This window comes from Dipodomys ordii, unplaced genomic scaffold (assembly GCF_000151885.1).
Source record: "Dipodomys ordii isolate 6190 unplaced genomic scaffold, Dord_2.0 Scaffold11, whole genome shotgun sequence".
NCBI lineage: Eukaryota > Metazoa > Chordata > Mammalia > Rodentia > Heteromyidae > Dipodomys > Dipodomys ordii.
Genome location: NW_012267227.1, coordinates 20705520 through 20716620, shown reverse-complemented (window position 1 = coordinate 20716620; position 11101 = coordinate 20705520). Strand labels below are relative to the sequence as shown.

At 57.5% G+C, this 11101-nt stretch overlaps 1 protein-coding gene across 1 annotated transcript in view; it reads right to left on the bottom strand.

The window, feature by feature from the left end:
- Scg5 (secretogranin V) overlaps positions 1-10426 on the bottom strand; it is a 35930-nt gene extending 25504 nt beyond the window's left edge. The window contains exons 1-2 of the mRNA XM_013010072.1: positions 10201-10426; positions 5660-5665 (exon numbers count right to left, since the gene is read on the bottom strand). Of these exons, the coding sequence (XP_012865526.1) occupies positions 5660-5665; positions 10201-10426 (232 nt within the window). The remainder of the gene's footprint in view (positions 1-5659; positions 5666-10200) is intronic.
- Positions 10427-11101: the final 675 nt, after the last annotated feature.

Sequence of the window (11101 nt, the reverse complement as noted above, 5' to 3'; positions counted from 1 at the left end):
TCTGAGACCCTGCGGCAGCTACATGTGGTCCCAATTTAGGATCACAAGGCGGGCTGTTTATTTTAGAAAAGCTTTTTAGTTCACTTTTAAGGTATTTTGCTTAGGCATTGCTTGCTTTTCAAAAGAAGGAAATGTGTATTGTTTTTCCCCAAGAGTGTTTGTTTTGGCTGTTTACTTATTTGCAAAAGTTCAAGTTCTAGTCTATGACTGTAATCTTTCCTGCAGCCACCACAGACCCCACCAACTCCTCCTCAATAACCGGGAAGTGAGGCATCTTCAGGATGACTTTAAATTTGGTGGGCTTTGAAGGCTTTTTCCCGGGGATGGCTCTGGATTTGAACTGCCACACGAGCCATGATTCCAGCCTTGTTTGCTTTGGTAGAGGTGGGGTCTAGCTGCTGCTGCTGCTGCTTCTCCTTCTTTTTGTCAATCGTGGGGCTTGAGCTCTGGGCCTGGGCGCTGTCCCTCAGCTCTTCAGTTCAAGGCTAGCGCTCTACCACTTGAGCCACAGCGCCACTTCCAGTTTTCTGGTGGTTTATTGGGGGTAGGAGTCTCACAGACTTTCCTGCCCAGCCTGGCTTTGAACCACAATCCTTAGACCCAGCCCCTTGAGTAGCTAGGATGACAGGTGTGTCCCACCAGCGCCCAGCTTATTTTTTAAAACATGCCCCCTGCAGCTGGGATGCCAGACATGCACCACGACACCCAGCTTTTTGGATGTTTGTGAACTTTGTGCCTGGCTGACCTCCAACCTCTACCTCCTTAGAAGCTGGGATAGGTGGGAGTCACCAGAACCTGGTTAAAAAAGACATTTGTAGGAACACGGTGCCCAGGCCCAAAATCAGCACCGGGGCGGGGGAGCGGGGGCACAAGAAAGATCTGCAGAACTGCACACTTAGCGAGCCCAGAGACCACAAGCCTCCACGCCTGCGGAGCCACCTTCCACCCCACACCAAGCCCTTCCGTCCTGTCTGCAGAGGCCCAGCGTTCCAGCCAGCCTCACCTCCAGAGGGACGAAGGAAACAGAGACACCACGGGAGAGACAGCACAGGAGAGACAGAGACAGCGCGGGAGAGACAGAGACAGCGCGGGAGAGACACCGCGGGAGAGACAGCGCGGGAGAGACAGCGTGGGAGAGACACCGCGGGAGAGACAGAGACAGCGCGGGAGAGACAGAGACAGCGCGGGAGAGACAGAGACAGCGCGGGAGAGACAGCGCGGGAGAGACAGACACAGCGCGGGAGAGACAGCGCGGGAGAGACACCGCGGGAGAGACAGAGACAGCGCGGGAGAGACAGCACAGGAGAGACAGCACAGGAGAGACAGTGCGGGAGAGACAGAGACAGCACAGGAGAGACACCACAGGAGAGACAGAGACAGCGCGGGAGAGACAGCGCGGGAGAGACAGAGACAGCGCGGGAGAGACAGCGCGGGAGAGACAGAGACAGCACAGGAGAGACACCACAGGAGAGACAGCGCGGGAGAGACAGAGACAGCGCGGGAGAGACAGCGCGGGAGAGACAGAGACAGCGCGGGAGAGACAGCGCGGGAGAGACAGCGTGGGAGAGACACCGCGGGAGAGACAGAGACAGCGCGGGAGAGACAGTGCGGGAGAGACACCGCGGGAGAGACAGCACAGGAGAGACAGCGCGGGAGAGACAGCACAGGAGAGACAGTGCGGGAGAGACACCGCGGGAGAGACAGAGACAGCGCGGGAGAGACAGCGCGGGAGAGACAGAGACGTGGCGGGACAGGCAGAGAATGTGGCTTCCTCCCCATGCCGGCAGCAGGCCGGCCGGGCCCGTGTGGTCAGCAGCAGGCCGGCTGGGCCGTGTGGTCAGCAGCAGGACGGCCGGCCTGTGTGGTCAGCAGCAGGATGGCTGGGCCGTGTGGTCAGCAGCAGGCCGGCTGGCCCGTGTGGTCAGCAGCAGGATGACCGGGCCCGTGTGGTCAGCAGCAGGATGGCTGGCCCGTGTGGTCAGCAGCAGGATGGCCGGCCCGTGTGGTCAGCAGCAGGATGGCCGGGCCCGTGTGGTCAGCAGCAGGATGGCTGGGCCATGTGGTCAGCAGCGGGACGTCCGGGCCGTGTGGTCAGCAGCAGGCCGGCTGGCCCATGTGGTCAGGAGAGGCCTCTGCGCCTCATCACGTGATCTGACGAACTGGGACCTGTCTCTGTCCCCTGGTCCTCCTCCATGCAGACTCGCGTCCTTCATAAACGCTTACAATAAACATTTGTTTTGGACACACAGGACATTCTTTTCCGTGTCTGAGCTCCTAGCGGTTAGGATCCTTCTCTTGTTCTTTCTTTTCAGTTCCAGCCCGAGGAGGGGAGGGCGGGGGGGGGGGATGCATTAGATCCCCTAATAAACCTTGGTAATGTTTTTCTAGCTGTGGTTTTCCATCGCACACACACACTCCCAACCTCTTCCTTTGCATCTATGGAACCTCCGCCTGGCAACAGCCATGAAGAATTTAAAAACACAAACAAAGATGCCAGCTACTCATCAGGAGCCATCTGCTCACGTGGAGCGGCACGTGACCTGCAGGAGCGGCGCCCACGGGCCCGGAGAGGGGGAGGGGACAGCTCGCAGGTGGAAGGACGCACAGCACACAGGAAGACGGGCGTCCACTAACACAACACAACCTGACGGTAAACCACAGACCATGGAAACACCACACGCAACTCCTCGGATCCGTGAGAATGCTGAGCTCTGTTACCCAAAGACGGAAACGGGTACGGAGAATCGAGTAGTCAAAATTCATCAATGACAGCACTTACCTTTGAGGTCGGTGCCAACCAGAAGGGGTAACAAGTTTGACAAGAAACGTACTCACCGTAACCCCTCTGCACATCACCCTGACAATAAAACGTGAAAGAAACCCAGTTGCTGCCAACCCTCCCCCAGCTCCGGCCGCCCTTTGACCCGCAGCCTCTTTGAATATAGTATCTAAGAAGGGCCATCATGTGAATCTCCTATATATTGTTACACTGTCTTGTAGCCTCATTTTAGAAAGTAGAAACAGGCAATGTTGAATTTAATAATGCATCTCAATAGCCACATGCTGGTGGCTCATGCCCGTCATCCCAGCTACTCAGGAGGCTGAGATCTGAGGATCGCAGTTCAAAGCCAGCCTGGGCAGGAAAGTCCGTGAGACTCTTATTTCCAATAAACCACTAGAAAACCAGAAGTTGCACTGTGGCTCAAGTGGTAGAGCACCAGCCTTGAGCTGAAGAGCTGAGGGACAGCGCCCAGGCCCAGAGTTCAGGCCCCACAACCAACACAATGATGATGATGATGATGATGATGATGATGATGATGATGATGATGATGTATCCCAATATATTCAAACTGTCATTTTAACGTCATTGGTAGAAAACTACCAGTGAGCTGTTTTATGACTTTTTCTTACTGTCTTTGACATGTGCCATGCAACTGGGGCCCTAGGACTCCTAGGACACAGCCCCTCAACCCAGCTGCGTCCCGGGGGCTTTGCTGCCCTGGGGGGCTGGGGAAGCGGAGGATGCGGGCTGGCGCTCAGCCGGCCGCAGCACCCGACTGCTTGAGCCCGGCTGCGGCATCAGCTAGCAATGCTCGCCCTAAAGGGCTGCTGTGCGCATGCTGGCCAGAGGCTCCGTGCACAGCAGCAGGTGAGCCTCACCTCTCCACACGGGTCTCCTCTCTGCGGTGCTGATGGACTGGCTCGTGGCTGGTAGTAAATGATCCTGTCTACCCTTGGATTCAGGAGCCAGCCAACAGTGAGTGCCAAAGGCCCACCTGGGTCGGGGGTGGCGCTTCCCAGCCCCACGGGGGTGGGGGGGTGGGAGGGGGGAATGGGTATGGACCGTCGGCGGGCAGGCGCTGTGCGGGATGCGGGAGAGCAGCACACCTGAGCCGCGTGGGTCGTCCGTTTCCCAGCAGCTGAGCCACAGCCAGCATTCACCCTCCCGGGGAGACCGAGGCACACGCGGCTGCCAGCAGCGCCCCTCCGGTGCCGTCTCCCAGCCAGCTCCACAGCCCCACCCCTGGTCAAGAAGCAAAGGCGGGGAGAGAGCCTAACTTGCTGGGCCGGGGTTCAAAGTCTCCAGTGGTGGTGACCTCCACGGCTTTCCCACGCCCGTGTTTTCATACTCAGTGTGGCTCCTGTAGGATTTGGGGAAGGAAAGCTTAGCGTTCTTCATTAAAACCTGTGTCTGTCTCTACATGTCTGTTTGGTTTCTCTCCTCGGGACTGAGCGGTTAAGAGCTGCAGAATGAGCGGGAAGGACTCGTGAAGGTGTTTGAAATCCACTGATTCAAAACAAGGAAGGATGGTGAGCAGGGCCTGGTGGACGCTAGCGCCCCAGCCATTCCCAATCCTTGGGGTGGCAGACCCCGAGGTGAATGCCCTCTGCGCCCCCAGGCCCCGGGGTCCCCTCCGAGGGACAGCAACCTCCGCAGAGCCGCGGCTGGGGCCAGGGGAGCCCTGCCTTCTCCCGCACCCCAGGGGTGTCCTGACTACAGGGATTAGGACGTCTCAGCCCTGACCTCTGTCTTCTCCCCGGGAACTCCATACAACTCAGTGCAACAGAGAACAAAGCTCCTTCTCCAACGCTGGCTCCATCCCGCCAGAGCCTGGCTCTCCCTCTCCTCCCCCTCCTCTCCCCTCCCCCTCCCCCTCTCCTCTTTCTCCGTTTTCAGGGCGCGGCCCTGGGAGGAACAGGCGGCCACGGCGATGCCCGGTGCTGTGCCAGCCACACTAAAGCTGCTCGGGGAAGAACTCTGTGCAGAGCGAGTCGCTGCTGGGTTGGAACACACCTGGCACGTGCCGCGACATCCCACGTCCTTCCTCTCTGGAATGTTCTAGCAAGCCTCCACCTCCATGCCACAGCCTGGCCGGGGCGCAGGAGCGGTGGGTCTGCCGCTGCCGCTGGCGCAGCCAAGAGGGGACAGGGCGCCTCCTTCCCATGCCCCCCTCAAACCAGCCTCCCCTTCCCCACCTGGGCTCCCGGGCAGCACAGCCGCCAGGCCCTGACCTCTGTCTTCCCCCCAGCACCCCCAGGACGGGGAGCCGGGAGTCTGTGGCCACAGCTTTCCCAGGAGGCCTTGCGGGGCCTGGGCATGCAGACGCTGCTTTGGGAGCTTGCCGGCCTGGGTCTCGGGGACCGCTCCCTCACCACCCCCAGCCCCAGCTCCAGGCCGTGCTGGAGGTGACATTCGGATGCCATGTCTGCGGGGGGGGGGCTGGTGGCCAGGGTTGGAGGAAGGGAAGTAGTGGAGTTGGGGGGGTGGGGGAGAGCGAGGTGGCTGGCGCTGTAATCCTGGCTACTTGGGAGGGAGAGACCCAGGGACGGTGGCTCAGGCTAAGTTTGTGTCACCAACGGCAGGGCACAGCAGGGCACCATCCTCCCAGACACACAAGGAAACACACGTGGGCGTCTCGCAGCCCAGGCCGGCCATGGCACGTGAAAAAAGCATGCTGGAGGCCTGGTCCACACGGTAGAGCACCTACCAGCTTGAGACCTCAATTTCAAACTCCCGTGCTAAACATGCCCCGTGTAACTCACACAGCCCGCCCCGGCTCCCCACGCAGGTGCGGCCTGGAGGTTAATGACAAATGCCCATCCACACCGGCGTCCCGCACATGACCACACATGAAGGAGAGCTGTCCCACGCCAATGTCGCCACCTGGTGGCCGCGACAGGAACCCGACCCGGGCCCCTGGGGGGCAGCACTGGCTTAGGCAATCTCCAGTTTCTTAAGAAGAATTCCCTTCCGCATCTCCCCGGCGTCCGGACCCCAGCGTAAGGAACGTCAGTGACCAGTTTGCATGTGCGAAGGCAAAGCAGAGAGCCCTGACCAGGAAGCGGCTCAGATGAGGAACAACGCTGACACAGGGCCGGCAGAGCTCAGCAAGCGCTGGCCACGCAGACCGAGAAGGAAGGCCGCATGACAACAGACAGCCTACAAACCTGATCGTCTCACAGACGCCGTGGAATGGAGATCACCTAGAAACAGACTAGTGAAGACACCCGTGCAGGAGCCGCCCTGCTCCTCCCTCAGCTATGCAGGCTGGCGGTGCAGGGCTGCCGCTCTCCCGGGCCTCCAGCGCTCCAGTAGAAACAACTACTGCCACCTCGTGGTCGCGTGTGGGCACTGCCGCCCTGTTACCCTGGCCGAAGCATCCCAGTCTGTCTTACAAAGGACTTGTTCTTTGATACTTATTAGGAAAATAATTTTGGTTCTCTTCACTTTGAAATTAAAATACAGAAGTCCAAAATTAAGAACTATAGATAAAAAGCAGGATAATGTTGGTATTTTATAAACTTCCGTCCAGCCATGAGCGCGCTCTGTATCCAGTGGTCCATCACCCAGGAGAAAGGCGCCGCCAGCACTGGGCAGGCACTGGGCAGGCCACCTGGCACTGGGGGCTGCCCACATTCTAGAAACTAACACATTTTTCCTGGGTTGATTCATCCAAATCAGAGCCGCCAGAGACCCAGTTTGGGCTCCCGAGGGCCCCACAGCCAATAGGCAGCGGCTTTCTGGTGTCTGGGGATAAAGTGGCAGCACCAGCCGTGGGGCTCTGCTGCGGTCGAGGAGCTGCCCTGCGCTGGGGATCCAGGTCACCTGAAGCAGGTGTGGGCTGCGTGGCTAACCTGCAGGTCAGCCACAGCCGGAGCCAGCCCGAGCGACTCGGGGCCCGTCTGCGGGGAAGCAGGCCTGGCGCTGGCTGCCAGCACCCGCTGCTGCCAGGCGTGTGCGCGGTGGCCGGCGCGGCGGTGACAGAGGCGTGGCCCTCATGGCCCGGCCCACGCCTGTCTTCACTCTGCACACGGCTGGTCATGACACTGTCATCACTGGGCCTGGCTCTCCTTCAGGTGAAGAGTGTGCACGTCCCAGCAAGGGTCCACAGGGAGGGAATAACGCCCGACTCCCTGACAGACTGCGCTGACCTTGCCCCCCCCTCCGGGGGCCTGAGAGCCTCGGCTGCAAGGCTGGCTCCAGGACCCTCTAGAACCATCTACCGGTCGGCTCTGCCAGTTCTGTTCTAGAAGAGCAAAAAGACATGTCTCCCAGCCCCGTGGCCCAGGCAGCTCTTCCCCAGAGGCTCTTGGACTTGTTTAACACAGTACGCATGGCGCGTGCCCGGGCACCGCCCACTCCGCGTCTCCCGTGATGGCCAGGATCACACAGCCTCCTCCAGGGAGACCACTCTCACGGACATCTCTGCCTGGGCTGGCCTGGAACCGTAATCCTCCCATTCTAAGCCTCTCGCATAGCTTAGGGTGACAGGCACACACCACTGTGCCCAGCTATGGGTGGAGAAGAGACTTTATGAACGATTCTGCCCAATTCTGCCATTTTAAGCCTCCCAAATAACTGAGATTATAGGCATGAGTTAATGGTACACAGACAGGTAGGCACTTCCATTTTAAACAAGATACATGATCTCACTGACCAAATTGTCATTTATACTAATCTATTTCCTATACCAAGAGGCTAGTTTTTATAATCTTATGTTCAAGAGTAAATATATTTAAAATGAGAATGAAGTCTATGGAACATACAATTAGTTAACCAGGACAATACACAGCATTGCCTGCAAGGAACTCAGCATCCAGTAACTGCCTCAGATGATGATGGTGATGATGATAGCGGTGAAGGTGGTGATGATGATAGTGATGGTTTGTTGGGAAATTATTTCACACAGTACAGTCATATCTGTAAAACTGTTTTTGCTTCTCTGTGCTGGAATATTGTCTGCTTATCACTAAATTTAAGCTGAACAGAAGCACACAGGAGTAGTTTAAAAAGTCAGCTAAAAGGCCGCGCCCCTGAGAAATGATGATGTAGGCAGCTGAATCTAGGTAAGTCCGAATCCCGTGTCCTTCCTCCCCATTGCCTTTGGACTGTTATCCCTGCCGGGGTCACCCAAGCGGTGAGGCAGAGCTCTGAGATGACTCCCACGACTCCAATCTGCCAAGCCCTGCACCGCCCCCACGTCACACCCACGGCCACATCACAACCTGGCCGTCAAGGGTCAGGACAGGGCACGCTGGCCTGAGGAGCTGCATTTACTGGTGTTTGGTTTGCATTACTCTATAACCTCACAAGAGCCGCTGCACGCGCTCAAGGGGAGCCCTGGGGGTCTCTAAGGAAAAGGGATCTCAGCCCTGCAACAGCTAGAAGCAAAAATCAGCCCAGAGCCTTCATGACCTCCGAAGACCCAAGGCCAGCGGAGGCTGCCTCTCTGTCCAAGGCCCCAAGACAGCCCAGCAAGACTCTGGACAACTCCCGACCGGTGGTAATGGGTATTGTGTTAAGGGGCTAAATTTGTTTTGTTTTTGTTGTTGGTTTTTGGTCAGTCATGGGGCTTGAACTCTGGGCCTGGGCTCTGTCCCTCAGCTCTTCAGCTCAAGGCGAGCGCTCTACGTGTGAGCCACAGTGCCACTTCCAGTTTTCTGGTGGCTCATTGGAGATAAGAGTCTCATGGACTTTCCTGCCTGGGCTGGTTTTGAACCGTGATCCTCAGATCTCAGCCTCCTTAGTAGATAGGATGACAGGCGTGAGCCACTGGCGCCCGGCTTAGGGGCTAAATTTGTTCTATAGCAACAGAGATTGAAACACAAGTCCATGTTCATCGATGAAGACATGGAGAAGGGAGGCTTGAGACTGCTACCTGTACGTAGCACCTTACCACGAGGGTGACACTGGACGCCGAGGAGGGTGAACTATAAAAACCTTGTCTTTATTTTGATGACACTGAGTTCAGGCTCAGGACCTGCCACCTTCCGAGCAGGTGCTCTACCACTTGAGCCAAGTTCCCGCAGTCCTCTCTGCTTTCCTTTCCTTTTCAGACAGGCCAGTCCAGGGCTGTGAACCTCCTACATACCCCCCCCCCTGGTAGCTGGGAAAACAGGTACACGCCACCACACCTGTCCATTTTACCACACCATCCACTGTGGTTCCTTGAGGATTTCCTGAGTAAACTCAAAATCCCCTGGCCAAATGTTACTTCTTCAAAGAAGTACTTCCTGGTGGGCGCCAGTGGCTCACGCCTGTCATCCTAGCTACTCTATTCAGGAGGATTGTGGTTTGAAGCCAGCCCAGGCAGGAAAGGCTCATCTCTAATAAACTACTCATAGTGCCAGAAGTGGCACTATGGCTCATGTGGTAGAGCACTAGCCTCGAGCAAAAAGAAGTTCCAGGAGAGCGCCCAGGCTCTGAGTCAACGCAGGACGGGCGCACACACACACACACACACAGCATTTCCTCCCCCGCTCCGCAGTCTCTGGCTGTCTCCATGGCAGCAGTGCGCGCACCTGTACCCCCAGTCAGCTCCTAGCGACCCGCCCCTCCCACCCAGCCTTCACTCCCGGGGTGTGCTGCCCTGCGCCCTGCACTCCCTGAGCGCTGAACCAGAACAGGGCCCTGATCAACACAGGCCTTGACGTCATTCCTTTCCAGCACAGCAGACCAGGCCCGCGTGTGGACGGAAGCTCGGAGCGCTTCGCCATGACAACGGCTGGGCAGCTGTCCACAGGCAAGTCTTTCCCATCTCCATCAAACTGCTCTGAGATGGACAGGTGTGCTCAAATACAGGCAGCCAGCCAGCGCTCACAGGACGGCGATTCTCACTAAGAGAAAGGCAGGAAGCACTTCCTGGTGTGTCTGACCCAAGCTCTCCGCTAGGGAGCATGTCTGCTGCTTCCAGTTATTTGTGTAGTCCGCTCCTGAAATCAAACGCTATCCTAAATGCATGACAGTCTCAGAGACCACTTTACTCAGTTACAGAAAATGACGAGCAACAAGACAGGAAGGGCAAGCGCAGAGCAACAAGATTCATGGACGCACGGAATCCTTTTAGGACATCACCACAGCCAGTCCACTTGGGTAGTAAATAGTACTTGCTTTGCGTGTGTCTTGTGGAAATTCAGGGAATGTTTGCATTTTTCTTTACTTTTTCAAGCAAGCATTTTCTTAAGTCACCCCAGAGGCTAAATCCTCCTTATAGATTATTAAACAATGAACAAATGAAATACAGCTTCCTAATGAAAGTTACAAGCACATTGCCAGAAACTTAGGAACTTAGGAAAACTCAGGACAGAGATGGGCTCACCCCCGGGTGGGCCTGTGAATGTATGTGCCCATGGAGCCAGACAGGAAGGAAGAACAAAGGAAACACAGCATCACACAGGTGCTAACGATGGAAGACGTACCTTCGATGCTCTGGGGGCCCACGAGGTTCACGGCCTGGTGAGCCGCGTACTCCACGCGGGGTCTGGCAATGCCCAGCTGCTCCATGACGCCGTGGAGCAGCCGCTGCACATCTGCTTCTGAGACTCGGTCCGGGGTCCGTGGGCTGTAGGCCAGTGCTGGGATAGCTCCAGTCGCCAGCCAGAACAGCAGTCCCAAGAGCACAGTACAGACCATCCTGGAGGCCATTTTTAACCTTCGGGGAGTGGGGGGGGAGGAAAAAGCCTCAATTTATAGCAAATGGCCACAACCAGGGAGGGTGAACTGCAGCGTGAATGCCACCAGGGGCTGCGGTTGGAGGACCACCCCGAAAGAGAGCACAGTGAGGAGTCCCTGGGGGTACCTCACTGCGGGGGATGGTCAGAAACAGCAGCCAGGCAGGCAGAGCCCTCTGGGCGTCCGTGCTGGGCAGCGGGGCAGGAAGACAATGCCACCCACACTGCTCAGGACCCGCACAAGCCTCTCCTCTCCCTCACGCACAAACAAAACCGCTTCAGTTTAGAGAGGGTGACGTCTTGGGGCCTCCCATGGAGGGAGGAGAAGGCACGGGAGGGAGTTAGGAAAACGTCTAGGGGTGGTGATGGAGAGCATCTTTACCCAGCCAACCACCAGAGTGCCTGAGACCCCAGAGGCCTGGCCCTGTCTGGTGGGTGCTGGTGCTCAGTCAGCCCTGCCTGGGGCGCTTGGCCAAGTCCTTGGGCTTCCTCTGCTGCAGAGCAGGAGTGCGGTGGGGCTGTGGGGCTCTGTGTGACAACTCCCATCAAAAAGCAGCACGGCCCTGTGCCTGGGGTCCTGGGGTTAGCACCGGAGGGGAGTGGGAGGAGGAGGGGGAGCACCAGCGGGGGGATGGGAGGAGGAGGGGAG